Source organism: Rhinolophus sinicus, chromosome 16 (genome assembly GCF_057876585.1).
Source record: "Rhinolophus sinicus isolate RSI-liver-muscle chromosome 16, RSI-T2T, whole genome shotgun sequence".
Classification (NCBI taxonomy): Eukaryota; Metazoa; Chordata; class Mammalia; order Chiroptera; family Rhinolophidae; genus Rhinolophus; species Rhinolophus sinicus.
This window is the reverse complement of record NC_142516.1, coordinates 39,711,560-39,727,891: the sequence shown is the minus strand read 5'-3', so window position 1 is coordinate 39,727,891 and position 16,332 is coordinate 39,711,560. Positions and strand designations below refer to the sequence as shown.

Below are 16,332 nucleotides of genomic sequence, written 5' to 3'. Positions count from 1 at the left end.
ACACCAGGAATCCCAAAGAGAGTGTGTTGTGGTCCACAGAGTATGGGTTTTGGAGTGAGACAGATCCAAGTTTGATTCTGACTCTGCCAGTTGACAACTAGAAAGAGAGTGATTCTGCAGTTTCTTAACTTTGTGAGCTTCAATCGGCTTATCTGTAAACCTGGCTGGCACTTCCTGACAAGAGGGTGTGAGGATAAAATAAGACAATATGTTATATGTTTAGTACACGGTGGCTATTCAGTCAACTATAGCATTATTTTCTGTTCAGTTTGCCCCAGTGTTTTATCAGTTTTTCAACCTCTTATACAATAGAATGTATTGTAGGGGGCAGAAATGGCCCAAGAAGATTAGATGGAATAAATTAGACTCCATGTTCCTGTTACTGGTATGTCTTTATATAACAGGGTATCGAGACATATAAATTCACATTAATTTACGCATATAGAGGTGCTATACTTTCATTATAGATTTTTACAGAAGACATGATTATAATGATTATGTGATTCTTCAGATTATAAAATACAGAATTGTGAAACTTTATGTTGTGCATATATTTCAACATAAAAACTATTTTTTGTGCTAGAACATAAAACATAATAAATCATCGTAAGGTCTCCCCCACCCCATGCACGCACAAAGTAACTGCCTTGCTCCAGAAAGACCTAAGAGTTGAGCATCTCTGTCCTAATTATTTTTACATAATGAATTGCTAGATAGTATCAAAAGTTACAATTAAATGCATGTTCCAAAGTAATGAATAAAACACATTTATTTGATAATTCACATTGGGCCCTCTTGTCTGTTCTGGTGAATTAGCAAAGGTTCCGCTCAATATGTAATTGGAATGACAACATAGTTTAATTTCAACATAAGCCAAAATTGGACTTTCTTTCTCACCTGCTACTTAAATGAGGCTTCTATAAATAGTATGAAACTATTCGATTAAAATCATAATACTCATTGTATTATAGTCTATGGCATATGAATACAGTCATAACATAAGACCTCAGGTTTATGGGTTTTAGGCTGCTCACAGTTCAGAAATCTTTCTCTGTTGTATCTATTTGTTTTTATAAAGCAAGATTATTCAAAATAGGAACAAAGCTTGACATAAGAAAACCCTCAACAGTATTTTTTGACTGGCTAAGCTACTAGTGGGTTCATATGCTACTTAGAACTTAATTTTCTATCATACTTTAAAAAGTATGATAACCCGACTTTTAATTGTGAACTCAAAATCTAGTTCAGTCTTGTTAGACATTAAAAACTTGGAGAAGATTTTGCAAAGTATGAGAAAGACATGGGTAGTGTTACAGAATTTGGCCTCTTAGAGAGGGTAAATAAAATGGAGGAGGAAAGGCCAACGACCTTCTTTAAGCTGGATTTTCAACAAAGGGTAATAAGCCAAATAAAGTGACTTCAATGTGCATGTTTTAAAAAGAACAATTTGCAGATGCCTTGATTGTTTGAAGTATAGTTCTGTCAGAAATTCAAACTCCCTCTGTCCTCACCCTCTCCCTTAGAGAGCCACTCTTAGCATTAGTAGCTTCACCTCTGTGTGCGTGCGCATGTGGCAGGTCACTCTATTGCTCTGGCTTCCCCGCACCCTCTCCCTTGAGCCTCGTGTTTCTAGTTATTTGCTGGACATGTCAGCTAGGCATCTTGAAGTATATATTACTTCCACTTCATATTGCAGTTCCATAGAAGTCACAAAATCCTTCCCCACACTACATCTTCCTCCCTATTTGCCCATTTTTCAGTAACTACTAGTGTTGTTTCTTTTTTCCTGAAATCGGAAACTCAGTTATTATTGGCTCCTTCCTCACTTCTCGTAAGTTGAGTCCTACAGAATTCTATATCTGGCATGTTAACCTTTCCTTTGCCTAGTTCAGGTAGTTCAGGTACCCCATTGCCTCTTATCTAGATCATTTAAATAACTGTCTTTTATTCCTCCTATTACTCATACTCATTGTTACCAAATTTATTCTGTGAATGGCTTTGCCCCAATAATATCCCACCCCTTCTCCCCACAGAAAAAATACCTTCATTAAATTCTGTTTGTGAAGTTCTTAGGCTAGCATTTGAAGCCCTCCCTTTTGTAGCATTATATTGAGGTGTTTGCGTGTGTTTTCCAGATGTGCTTAGGCCAGCTTTTCCAACCTCTGACTATGGAGTCATTGCTGAATAAATGAATCCCTGAATTAAAACCTATCAAAAAATTACCCACATCATTTCACCTCATTCTTTTAGAGAGTCCTTGTTCTCTCCTAGTCCCACCCACTGGAATCATTTTTCCATCTTCCCCCCTCCTTGGTGAAATCCTTCCATTCTGTAAAATCCATCTCAAGTACCGTGTCTCTCATGAGGTATAAGCTTTTTGAACCATCACAGAACTTTATGCTTTGCATCTTCCACCTGGTCTTATCATCACTTCTGTGTGTTTCTCATCACACTCCCTACACAAGAAGCCATTTGTGGGCAAGGCCAGTGCCTTACCTGATTTTGTATCCTTCACGTGACACATAACAGAGTATGTGGATAGGAGGTACTTACTGATGCGTTTAATTGGATAGAAAAATAATAGTTCTTCAAATTCAAGCCTGGGTTTCTTTGATTTCTAGAAAGGTTGACTTTGCTCGCTCCAATCCTTTTTGCTGTGTACACATCAAAGAGTTTGTTGAAATCTGATAATAAGTATGTACTAGAGCTGTACTTTTTCCAGTCTTGAGTAGCTTACATATACTTGCAGCAAACAGAGGGCCACATTATGTCCTTAATGTAAGTAAGCACTTGAAATTCTTAATAAGGGCGTTCCAGGAACATAGTAGGTGTTCACAGAGTGGTTGTGGTTGAGTTGAAGAATGTCCTATGGAAAACCTCGAACGAAATTATGTGTCTGGTTTTTTAACTGTTAGGCCCTTTAAAAACCATTAGTGATTATAGAGAGGAGAGAAAGGATGTCTTTTCAAGTAAATCATCATTAAGAATGTATAACACCATCTAAACTTGAAATAGCCTTTCTTTCCCTTCCTTTAAAATTTAGTCTTCATAGCCTCTTAATTGCTAGAACAATTAGCCTTTTTCTTGGTCATCATCCCTCAGAATCTCGGCCTTCTCCATAAGCGTTCCTATTTCCCCTCCTTGCCTGAGCTGACACCTGGCTCTCCCTTGAGGGGACCCCTCCACCTGCAGCCCTCTAAGGAATGCCCTTTCATTTGTTTCACACCCACAGTCCTCAGTGGCGGGGGTGATAAAGGCTGTCTCCCCCTAACCCCCACTTCTGCAGTCTCTTCTAGAACTGAACTCCTCTACCTTTTTATGGAAAGCACCTTTCAGGCTTATGCCATTGGACTGTACGTGTTCTCTCCTTGTTGGAGGAATTTCCCCAATTTATTAAAAATTTGACACTGGCTTAGGGTCTTCCTCCCCTCAGAGCCTGCCATCACCCTGGGTAACTCTGGTGTTCACAAGGTCAGCCTTCTAATAATCTGATCTTTCTTGGGACTTGGACCACATCATCTTTAGTGAACCTGTGCCCTTCTCAACTTTATCTTCTTACAGACTCACAAAGAAGACCTTGTCATCATCCCTCACTGTGTCACCTTAGAAATCCGAATGTCCCATCCAATATAGCCACCTCTACCTCCCCCTAGCCAGATTGATTTTTTTCAGTTGCAGATCTGTTCCCAGTTCTCTCACAGTCTCCCAAGCCCCAGCCACAGGCTTCTCCCCTAGATTACTGCCCTAGCCCCCCGACTAGTTTTCCTTCTTGCATTCTGCCACCTACAATCCACTCTTCACCCAGCAACCATAATGATCCTTTAAAACATTAACTGAATCATGTCACTCCACTGCACAAATGTCTTCAGTGACTTCCCATTCTACTCAGAATAACATCACTCTCCTCATCACCACCTGCAAGGCCCTTTTACCAGCCCCCTGCCTCTCTTCTGCTGGTCGTCCTCCCCTCAGTGCACTCGGGCCTTCTCCCATGGGTCTGCTTCAAGGCCTTTGCATTTGCTGCTCCTCTCCCTGGCAGATGTGCAAGGCCCCAGTCCCTCAGGTCTCAGCTCATACGCCATCTCATGCCTTTCTGTGCATCTTTAGTCTCGTTTATCTGAAAATAAAAGCGAGAGAGAGAGAGAGAGAGAGAGAGAGAGAGAGAGAGAGAGAGGCAGCATTTAACCACCATTGAAGTTACTTATTATTCTGCATATGTTGTATGTTTTCCCTTGTAGGATGTATGCTTTGGAGGGTAGGGACTCTGCCTCTTATTCACCTCTGAGTCCACATCACCTGGTAGTACCTGGCTCGTATTAGGCATTTAACAAACACTTTCCGATTAAATGGGTAACAAGCATTTTATCTGACTCTGGCCTTCAGTTTGCCGTACTCTTCATCCGCGTGCCGTCTTTCTTACTTTACCCAGGAAGTTAATGCCCATTCTTCATATCGCAGCCCCATTGCCATTTTTCCTGTCCTTCTCAGTCTGTCAAAATCCCAGAGAACCATGGCACGAACCCTGTTCATAGCATGGGCTAGCTGACATTTTAAAATATTCATTTATGTGAATATCTCACTAATGAATCTGCTTCTCCTCCCACCTGTTACCCTCCCTCCCCCATAGGCTGTAACTTCAGGAGAACAGGTGGTATGTGGGTTTTTTCTTTCTGTTCATCCTCAGTCCTGTTGTACCCTCAAGCATGGTGCTTGGCACCCTGGGGTACTCAGGGAATATGTGTTGAATGAATGAATCTCTTAGTAAGTTGTTATGTAATTAACCATCTTCCCTCCTCCCCCTCTCATCTCCCACCCCTCCCCCACCTCCCCTTTCCACTTTATCCTCTCTTCCCTGGTTATCAACCTCCCTGACTGTTCTTGCTAGAGGTTCCTTAAATGTAAGCATTCTCTTAGGTTCTGCATCTGTTCTACTCATGGTGTGCTCTGCTCCAGGGTTATTCTTTCTTCTCCTTAGCTTCTACTATCACTTCTTTGTGGATGACCAGACCTTGATCTGTCTAACCTGACTTCCCTCCTGAATCACAGTGCTTAACTTCTGGATGGGCTCTTTGGGTTCCCCATGCCCTCAAGTTGAAGAAAACCAAACTGTTTACCTCCTGACGTGTGTACACTTCGGTTATGCTTCCCTGTCACCTTCTAATGGACTGCAGTGTACCTAGTCACCCGGGGTCCAAGCCTCACAGTCGTCCTCAGTACCGCTGTCTCAGGTCCCACGTCTAGTGTCCGTCCCAATCTATTGATTTGACCAAAGAAGTACCTTACATCTGTTGTCTTCCTAGCTTCCCACCTCCTTCCCTTTAGGCAAATCTGACATACTACTTTTCTCTTACAACCCAGTTCTGAGTCTTTCTCTGTAGTCTACAGAGAAAGAGAAAGCCGTCATTGTCTGGTGCCCACCTCTCAGAGCCATGTGCATGCTTCAGCCTTCATGGAGCTCCTCAATCAGTAATGGGCTGAATTTTGATGAATGGGACTAGTCTGTAGATTTTTGCATTAAGTAACCATAAACTGCTGTAATTTGATTCTAAAACTTCTCTGCAGCTTGGCCCAAGCTCCTATCCTTTGTGTACCCACAAATGCTTTCCCTTGGTATGTCTTCTGTAAACTTCTTCCATAAACAGAGCACATTCCAAAGCTCCATGCCAAAGCAGAATGACATCATTTCCAAATGGGCTATGCCTGTGATACCCTCAGGACAGGCCCTGCTCCCTCCCACGTACCGCTAACATCTCCTGCCTCCAGATGTCTCATAAAAGCCTCACTCATTGTCCCCTGCCTGACTTCAGTGCCCTAAGAATAGAGATGTCTGTTAAGGGAGATGCTCTAATTTAAGTTTCATTTGGAACCAAATGCTTCACAACTGGAGGGTTTTCCCTGGAAATGAATTTAGAGATGGAGCTGCTGATAGGTACTCACAGGTGGGTCTTTGGGGCAGTCACATGGGACACTTTTTCAGGTTCAGATGCCATTTAGAATTTATTATTGTCAAGTCTGATAGGACTGTGTGTGTGTGTGTGTGTGTGTGTGTGTGTGTGTGTGTGTGTCTCACATCAGCCATTTCCCCATCTAGACCTGGAGACTCCTTAAAGCTTCGTGATTTTGGCTTATTGATCTCCATTAGTAAGGCATTTATTGGCGTGATCTCTAGGCAAAAGTCTCATCACAGGCTTCTGAATCACCCAAAGTGGAAGGCAATGCAAGTTTGCAGAGTGCCCTGCAGAAGTAGATACCATACTGGACATTGGCTATTTTATTTAATTCTCTGTGAAGTATAGGTAGCATTCTCTCCATTTTAAAGGTTCAGAGAGGCTAAGTAACTACTGATGTCACACAGTGGCTAGTGAAGAGTTGACCTGAAATTTCATCATAGATCTGTGACTCTGAATTTTTTTTTTTATTTCTCTTTGAGCTTTATTAATATTCTGTGCATCCAACAAGTCCAGAAAGTATACATAATAAATCCATGGTTAATATTAGGATAGTAAAAATTGAAACGAATATTGATTTTAGGTGAATAGCCTTTGAAAAGTATCATATTAGTGATGCACAAAGCAGATTCTTTTTTTTTTTTTTTGACTACTTAGCATTCATTTAAATTCTAGATTATTATAATGGTTTCAGAGCAGAATGTCTCATGATCCACTGCTTTTCTGAAATGATTTTTATTCTTTCTTTCTTTCTTTCTTTCTTTCTTTCTTTCTTTCTTTCTTTCTTTCTTTCTTTCTTTATTTTAAATTCACTTGTTTTTGCAACATCTATTGTTTACTAACTAGTAATAGCAGGCTACGTTCTGACAAAGCTGACCGACCATCTCATTTTTGCCCAGGGCAGAGGGGTGTCCTAGAATGCTGGTCTTTCAGTTTTTTGTTTGTTTGTTTGTTTTAATAAGTATTTATCATTTATAGCCCTCACACAGTGATAACACCCCTTCCCAAATCTATTACCCCTCTGACATCGCACACAGCCATTACATTTCCACTGTCTCTATTCCTAATGCTGTACTCCGCTTCTTGTAACTATATAAATATATATAAAATTGTAGTTGGCATTCATTATTCAGCTTCAGCTTCAGGTGTACAGTGTAGTGATCAGGCATCTACATCATCCCTGAAGTGGTCTCCCTAATGAGACAAGTGTCCATTGATACTTACAAAATCTTTACAACATTATTGATTACATTCCCCAAATTGACTTTCAAATCCCCGTGGCCATCTTGTTACCGATTGTGCTTTCTAATCCCCTCACCTCCCCCCTTATGCCCACCTCCCCCATCTAGAAACCCTTAGTTTTTCTTCTATGTCTCTGAAACTGTTTCTGATTAGTTCATTCATTTATTCTTTTCTTTAGATTCCACATATAAGTGAGATCATATGGTATTTGTCTTTCTCTGTCTGGCTTATTTCACTTAACATAATGTTTTCTAGGTCCATCCATGTTGTTGCAAATGATAAGATTTCATTCTTCTTTATGGCTGCGTAATACTCCATTATATAAATGTACCACAGTTTCTTAATCTAGTCATCTACCGATGGGCATTTCGGTTGTTTCCAGGTCTCGGCTATTATGTATAGTGCTGCAATGAACATAGGGGTGCATAAATTTTTTCAAATTAGAGTTTTAGATTTCTCTAGTTTTAGATACCGAGGAGTGGAATTGCTGGGTCATAAGGTCATTCCATTTTCAGATGTTTGAAATACCTCCATAGTGGCTGCAGTCCCCTTGTACAATTTGCAGTCCCACTAACAGTGCACAAGGGTTCCCTTTTCTCCACATCCTCGCCAGCACTTGTTGTTTGTTGATTTATTGATGATAGCCATTTTCACTGGGGTGAGGTGCTATCTCACTGTGGTTTTTATTTGCATTTCTCTAATGATTAGTGAGGTTGAGCATATTTTCATGTGTCTGTTTGCCATTTGTATGTCCTCTTTAGAAAAATGTTTTTTCGTGTCCTTTGCCCATTTTTTAATCAGGTTGTTTGTTTGTTTGGAGTTGTGTGACTGAAAATTATGATCTTTCTACTATACTAGGCACATTTGACTTGTTTGCAAATCATAAGTATCACTGAAAATGTTTTTGTTTTATCTCATTACGCTGACCAGTTAAGTAACGTCTTTTACATTCCCTTCTTCCTATCTTTTCTCCCCTCTACTGCCTTAGAGCATACTCCTTCCACGTTACTGCAGATGGTCAGATGCAGCCTGTCCCTTTCCCCCCCGACGCCCTCATCGGACCTGGCATCCCCCGACACGCTCGCCAGATCAACACCCTGAATCACGGGGAGGTGGTGTGTGCCGTGACCATCAGCAACCCCACGAGACACGTGTACACGGGTGGGAAGGGCTGCGTCAAGGTCTGGGACATAAGCCACCCCGGCAATAAGAGCCCTGTCTCTCAGCTCGACTGTCTGGTGAGTGAACGTGGATGGATAGGGCTTAGACCTTCATTCAGAAAATAGGATGGGATGGTAAGAGACCTGGATAGTCGAGCAGCACGCAGTATTGATCCCAAGTGGGTAGTTGTTTTCAGTGGTTTGTGGTCTTTCACTTGGAGATCTAGAGTGCTGACGAGGAGGTGTGTCTTCTTTCAGTTCTCAAGGTGGAATTATCCCATTCTTCATGTGGCATGTGCACCAGGACAGTTTTCAGCTTGCCCAGCACGTGGGAATAGGCAGACCACTTGTTTTCCCATCTGATAAAGGAGTGGAAGAAAACTTAAGAGTCCACAGTGGTTTCTATGAGAGGACACCTAAATATCATAACTAGTCACAGAGACAAGAGTAACTTGATACTTCACGTGGCAAACACTAGACACCCCGTGAGCTGCTCCATGGCTATCTGTTTTTGAGTTATTTAGGAAATTTCCGTTTGCTCTTCTTTCTTAGACCAGCAGTAGGATTTTTGCTGCAGCCCGAAGCTAGGTCAGTTTAACATAATAAATGTACACAGAGTCTAATACATAACCTCATGAACTGGGAGGAAATTGTTTTTTTCTGTCACTTAGCACTCTTTGATCCTGTCTGCCTCTAATTGATGCTGCTGCTTAATCAATAAAACCCATGATGCCCTTGAGCCAGGTAATGAAGGTCCAGGTGAATGGAAGAGACTGTTAGGTCTCTTGATCCCCCTGGTCGTTTGGGCAGCAGTAGCAGGACCTTTCCCCAGCCAGGTCGAGTACACCAGGCCCCGGCGTGGCGACTCCAGCATTATGAGGGCTGCTGCGTTAGTCTGTGGTTATGCACAAGTGGCTCAGGCAGCTGCTTGATTTGGTGATGGTGGGAGTGGGTCTAGATCTTTGCATTTACATGCTAATTAAGATTAAATGTCTTAGTACTAAATTTTGTAGATCAAGTTTAAGTACTTCCCTAATTTCATGTAATTTTCTAGCATTAATCTACTTTATCATTGTCATAAGTAAAAATGGCTCATTAAAACCAGGAGGGAACACAATACTTTTATGGATTTCTGCTCTCGTGTTAATGCTGTTTTTCTTTCCTCATGAGTAATCTCTTGATGGTTTTTGTCTCTGTAGAACAGGGATAACTACATCCGTTCCTGCCGATTGCTCCCTGATGGTCGCACCCTAATTGTGGGAGGGGAAGCCAGCACTCTGTCCATTTGGGACCTGGCTGCTCCTACCCCACGCATCAAGGCCGAGCTGACGTCCTCGGCCCCCGCCTGCTACGCCCTGGCTATCAGCCCCGACTCCAAGGTCTGCTTCTCCTGCTGCAGCGACGGCAACATTGCCGTGTGGGATCTGCACAACCAGACGCTGGTGAGGTGGGTCAGCAGGCTGCTCACCAGGGCGAGAGGAAGAGCTGGTTTTACCACTGTGCCAGAGATCTGTGCCAGAGATGTGTGTGTGTGTATGTCTGAAAGATGAAATATGCTTCACTTACTAAAAAATTGTTAAGAACAGGCTCATTTTAAGATACCAGAAACAAATTATTAATGTAAGATCTTGTTTTCTGCATTATTTGAATTTTATTAAATGAGGGGGTTGTTTTCTTTTTCTTCTCTCTCTCTCTTTTTTTTTTTTTTGACTTTATACTGAGCATCACCAATTCAGGTTTTAAAAAACTGAGGTCACTTTTACATAATTAATGTACATAAGGTTCCCATGACCTCTTGAGCTCGTTAAACACCTATAATTTGCCACCTGTGCTTGCTAACACACTGTCATTGTCCATAGACACTCACTGAGAGGTTTTGTAGCACATGGGGCTATTCTTGGTACTATATGTACCTGACACATTCATTCCTTCAACAAATGATTATTGAGCACCTACCACGGACCCAGGATTGTGTTCAGTGCTGTTCACCCTGAAAAGGTCTGGAATGTCTATAGTCCCGCATTTAAGGATGGATAGACATAACTATGATGTCTGTTTAGAAATGAGATTGTATAGGATTGGTGTTGATAGGTAAAGCCCTGAAGCAAGTCTCCAGATGTCAGCACCTGAGAGCAGGAAACAAGAGGTGTGATCCACTAAATGGTGTGAGAAGGTTGTAATCAAGTGTAGCTACAAGTCAGAAGGAATGTGCAAGGAGAAAAGGCCTCTACTGCCTTGCCTGTCTGTACGATATTTTGCAGGACTGAGCTCTGTATATGATTCCAAAAATCAAAACTTTGGTTCCTCTTGAGTAAGGCTGTTACGAGGAACTACTTACTTTTGTAAACTGTGCAAAAGACCCCTTTTTCCCCCTCTGTGTCTTTTGCACAGTTTACCAGCTGCTGGTGCTGCTGGGTCACCCTCAGGTTCTGTCCGTGTCACGTGCCTTTCCTGAGAGCGTAGCCTTCTGGTCTTGCACAGCCACCTGCAATTGCATTGTTGCTCCCTGCAGCAGAGTGGCTTCTGTTCCCTGCACCCAGCCCTGTAGCTTTGTAGACAGGAAATGCTCCTTAAATTCTCTCCTTCATATCACAGTGATAGAATAGGTCTCAGAACACATCTTTGATTAGTTCATATACATGTTGCTATGTGTTTTCTTTTGTTCGTTTCAGTTGGAGTTTTTCTTTCCCCCCATCAGTTACATAGTGTTTTAGCATCAGAGTAATTTTAAATGCTTCTAGTGTTCAAAAATAAAAAGTGCAGAAAATTCAACATCTCAGTTAAACTTTAATCTCTCTACGTATAAGCTTTCTAATTACTTTGAATACTTAGAAAACATAATACAACAAAATGAAATCTTCAAATAAGGCCTTCAGTGAAATCGATTGCTGAGCCATTCTAGAATGAATTCACCTAAAAACTAATTTTAAGAATTTTACCTCCATTTTGACATTTTCAGGCAATTCCAGGGCCACACAGACGGGGCCAGTTGTATCGACATTTCTAATGATGGCACCAAGCTCTGGACAGGCGGCTTGGACAACACGGTCAGATCCTGGGACCTGCGTGAAGGGCGGCAGCTGCAGCAGCACGACTTCACCTCCCAGGTACAGCCCTGTGCCTATGACATTTCAGAAGACATGGTTTTGTGAAATACATGGTATACTTAAGGAGTAATTCCTTTACCACGTGATGAAGTCACTTTTGACTCAATCAGATAAGTGAAAATTTCATTGTTTTCTGTCAAAATACAATAGTGTGTATTTTATTAAAGGATTAAAAATCTAATTTATTATAAGCTTTTAGTGGGTTTTTGTTTCAAGGTCCATCTGCACATATTTGAATTTTACATAACTGCTTAGTAAATTACACTGTGGAGATCTGTCTCATTACTTTGGGATCACCCATTTATTTGACTTTGATTTCTTCCTGTACAATTCCAATTATCTTGATTTCCTTCATAATTTAAGTAGTCTCCCAGAAGAAACAGTACCTCCCAGGTGAAGGAAGTGCGTCCCCTGTAGCCACCATCTCTATCACTTTTAATTCTAGATCTTCTCTTTGGGCTACTGCCCAACCGGAGAGTGGCTCGCAGTGGGGATGGAGAACAGTAACGTGGAAGTGCTCCATGTCACCAAGCCAGACAAATACCAGCTGCATCTTCATGAGAGCTGTGTGCTGTCGCTCAAGTTTGCCCATTGTGGTAAGCAGTTCCTCTCGTCCATTTTCTCTCACCCTGAATGATCCCTTCCTTCCACCCTTCTGCTAATTCATTTTAAGTTAGGTCCTTTAGCTCATTAACATGTCCCTCTTCCAAATAACATTACTTGCTTATGCATGCCCACTTCCCTAATGCCATGTAATTTTTTTCATTACCCACTTTGCCCTTCTCATAAGCATAAATGACACATTAAGCCTAGGAAAATGGGCTTTATTTTGAAACTCTTGTTTGTTGTAAATTTGATGAGATTTCTGTGAATAACTTGATACTCTGTAAAGCAAATCTCGGGTATCTGACAAAGTACGATGAACATTGCTTTTTTTGAAACCTTCTTCCTGTAGGCAAATGGTTTGTAAGCACTGGAAAGGACAACCTTCTGAATGCCTGGAGAACACCTTATGGGGCCAGTATTTTCCAGGTAACACCTTGTTTAGTAGCTTCACTTACCATGCGCTCACTGTGTGGTACTTGTTTAACAAAACTCTCTCGGTGCGTTCTCTCAGATTAATGATACACATAAGCATCTAGGAGGTAGGAGCTAGTATTATTCCCATTTCACAGAGAAGAAAACTGCCTGAGGGAGGCTAATGTCACAGCCACAGCTGTGGAGCTGGGAATCTTCTCCAGTCTTCTTTCAGCCCAGAGCCAAGATGTGCCCGCTGCACTAACCAGCTCGCATCCCTCAGTGCCTTTTTATACGCTGGAGTAGATAGACATTTAATGTCTCTGATTTTTTTTTTTTTTTTTTTTGCGTTGCCTATTTTAAATTTTTATGCTTAAAATTTGAGCATTTTGCTGAATAGTATTAGTAGTATTGTTATTTCTTTTTCCAAAGAAGAGTGTTATGGAAAAGTTCAATACATCTTGATTAATTTTATAAACTTCTATTCTTCTTATTGACTCAGTGGTACTTTGTGTAGTTTGTGAAATTATTTGTAGGAGAACCAAATTGTAGACATGATATACACATACAGTCTCTCTCCTCTCTCTCATAATAGTATGTGAGAATTTCATAGGTAAGTTAAAAAAGACTTGTCATTTTATTCTTCTATATTTAGGATGTTATTTTGTAGGTGTTCTTTTTTTAGAACTAATGTCACATCATGTAACAGATCTACAGTTTTCTTGACCAAGTGATATTAAGTCACAGAGTAGATTATAATTCAGTTGAATCCCAAAATACATATTTTGAGTGAAAATACTGTGTAAGATAAAAAAAAAAGGACAAAAATACCTGATTCTTACTGTCACGAAATTTATAATCTAATATCGTGGGGTTTTTGTATTGCAAGTCACAGCCTTTTAGATGGTCCCGACTAGAGCTTTTAAGAAAAAGAAAAATATTATAGTTCATCTTTTGTAGTCAGTATAAGTATTATGCCTTAGGTATATACTGGGTTGTAAATTAAAATATATTCAGATTCATTACAATCAAAAAAGTTTGAGAAGCACTGGTAGTAGGTTAGCAGCTGCATGTCAGACATTCATTTTTTAAGTGTTCAAAGTCCTAGTTAAAATCCTTGGGTTTTTTGTTTGTTTGTATGTGTGCGTGTATGTTTGTTAGTTTGTTAGCATAATTCAGTTAAAAGTTAACCGCGAACCCTTTGTAATTAGTGCAGTTGAACAAGGTATCCAGGGCTCGAAGTACAGTACACTTTCCTTTCTAACTGTTGAACCCCTCCCCAATAGCATATTTGTGTTCTGTTTTTACACAGGGTAAAATAAGACTTTATTTTAGAAATATTTTTCCATTCCCTGTCAAAAATGTATCTTCCACTGCTCTTACCCATGTATTAATTACCTCACTTGAACGCTGCGGCAACCCTCTAGAGGGGGCAGTCAGGTTAGATGTCTTTATCTGTTTGCCTTTGTAAGAAAACTAAGGTTCTGACAGGTTTAGTGACTTGTCTGGTGTCTCGCAGCTCCACCTAAATCCAAGACATCTGAGTGAAGTTCAAGGTTCTTCATATTAAGAATACGTGCCTCTTAACTACCTAGAGAATAGGATTTTAAATACTGTCTTGCTTCATCAGCAAAGGTGCTCATACCACTGACTTGCCTGGCACCTGATGTCCCTGGTGCAAGAGGCTGTAGACTAACTTGGTGAGGTGTCCCGAGGAAGGCACCTGCTCATATACACTTTAAGGAAGCGCCGAGACCGCCTTTCCTCGCTTGGGCTCCTATTTGGTCATTGGAACATGTCATGCTTCTTTTTGCTCCAAGTCCTCCGGTCCTGCCTCTCAGTATTCATGGCTTTGTCTTTCAGTACTTAACATTTGTGTTCATATGTTTTTATCCTAGTCCAAAGAATCCTCATCGGTGCTCAGCTGTGACATCTCTGTGGATGACAAATACATTGTCACTGGCTCTGGGGATAAGAAGGCTACGGTTTATGAAGTTATTTATTAAGGACAAATCTTCATGCTAACTGGACTCCTTCTCCTTGTAGCACTTTGTTCTGTCACCTCCCCCCAACCTCCCGCATCTAAAACCAAGGATTTCAAATACTCATTGCAGTTGTGGTGTTTAATCCCTTTCCTTCCCCTCACTTCCTCCTTGCTATTGAATTGTGAATACTCATTAAGAACCTGTGATACCAAATCTTCAGCTATCTCCTTGGAAGAACATGGAATAACCATACTTAACAGTGAACAGAATCTTTAATTATGTATTATATCTGTAATATATTTATTTTGTTTAAAGAAGGCTTTCTAACAATGACCGACTAAATAAAGCTATCTGCTCCTGCATTGATAATGAGGAAGCGTTGTATTTGATACCCCTCCCCCCCTTTTTTTGGCAAAGGAGGGGATAGGAAGGTTTAAAATAATTGATTAAAAATGTCACTAAATGTAGACTAATGACTGTATAGAGATGTGAAATGTATAATTACATATGGAAGCAATATGTTGCTGTGTTAGATTTTGTTTTTGTTTTCTACTTATTTTTAAGATGTTCGGAAGTTTGAACAATTAGAATATGACAGGTCATGTCATGTTCATTTGAGTCTATTTGGACAACTTTAACCAATATATCTATAGCTTTAGATTATATTCTATAAAAGTAATTGGACTTTTTTTTTCTTTTTTTTTTTTGACTTGTTGATAAGTGTCTTTGTAATGTTTTTTAATTCTTTTTTTTATTGTAGTATAGACAGATGAACAAATCAAATTTGGCCTCAAAGAGAGAACTTAATCCCTTCTGGATATTTTTGCCACGTTTCTTTGCAAAGGGAGATGTTTATCTTTGGGCAGTTTTGTCATTAGGAGAGATTATGGGCTATTTTTTGGCATGTTCTTTGGAAACTGCACAGATTCCTCCCGCTGTGCAAGTCAAGTCTTTTACAAAACAAGGACAACAGAGGAGGATTTGCAAGGACCTCCCTCTGCAAACCAGAAAGAATGGACTCTCACCTGGGATGAGGACTTGCTTTCTTTACCTCCGGTTCTTTCCATGTCTTAGTTGGATGTCCCTAAAATGGACACAGGCTGTGCCATTGTGCCAGAAACATTGTGTTATCTTTTATGTTGTTGTTGTTGCTGTTAAACTATGATATGTGACTCCCTTTTTTTATTATTTTTTGTTTGAATGCTTTAAAAATCTTTTAAGTCTGTGGATCTGCTGATGTACAGTGCCTTTGCTGCTATGGATCAAAATCAAGAGAACCGTGTAGATAAACTTTATTGTGTAAGTAGAAAATTCCTTAATTTCATACTAGAAATGGATGGATGCTGCAAGTTGAAATGGACTGTCCATTGACGTTCCTAATGTGGTAGCAGAAAAAAAAATGGTGTCTTAAGTGCTTAGTGTTTGATGTCATTAACAGTTTCGTAAAACTCTACAGTGTAGAAAGATTTTGATACTAAACTGTGCATTGTACATAGTTCTAATGCATTGTATTGACCACCAGTACTTCTATAATGGTAGATTGTTTGTGCATTCAGACTTTTAAGCATTAAACATAAATAACTTCTAGTATGCTTATTTCTAATTCTTTGTTTTGCTGGTGTTGGTTTCTTTTTTATCTTGGACTATGCCACTCCTAACTATTAAAAATTACTCGTTTTTTTCGAGGGAGATTAGTGTTCACCTAATGTGGAGTGTTTATTGTTGCTATTTTAGTTTTGTTTTTATTTTTACTTGAGAAGAGCTAGAAGGAACAACGGATAGAAGTTATCAATGGTAGGTTGCTACCAAGTATTTATTGAGTGCCTCTTTGGTTTATAAAAACATCTATTGAAAAGTTGTCATGTTACCCAAG

The 16,332-nt window shown here is 40.2% G+C and overlaps 1 protein-coding gene across 7 annotated transcripts in view; it reads left to right on the top strand.

Annotated features, from left to right (window-relative positions):
- LOC109449935 (TLE family member 4, transcriptional corepressor) overlaps positions 1-16,046 on the top strand; it is a 143,649-nt gene extending 127,603 nt beyond the window's left edge. For all 7 annotated transcript variants that reach the window (XM_074330588.2, XM_019736689.3, XM_019736684.3 and 4 more), the window contains 6 exons: positions 8,179-8,428; positions 9,550-9,797; positions 11,310-11,457; positions 11,903-12,053; positions 12,413-12,489; positions 14,373-16,046. In XM_074330588.2, coding sequence (XP_074186689.1) covers positions 8,179-8,428; positions 9,550-9,797; positions 11,310-11,457; positions 11,903-12,053; positions 12,413-12,489; positions 14,373-14,480 — 982 coding nt within the window. In that variant the 3' untranslated portion in view covers positions 14,481-16,046. The remainder of the gene's footprint in view (positions 1-8,178; positions 8,429-9,549; positions 9,798-11,309; positions 11,458-11,902; positions 12,054-12,412; positions 12,490-14,372) is intronic.
- The last annotated feature ends 286 nt before the right edge of the window (positions 16,047-16,332 follow it).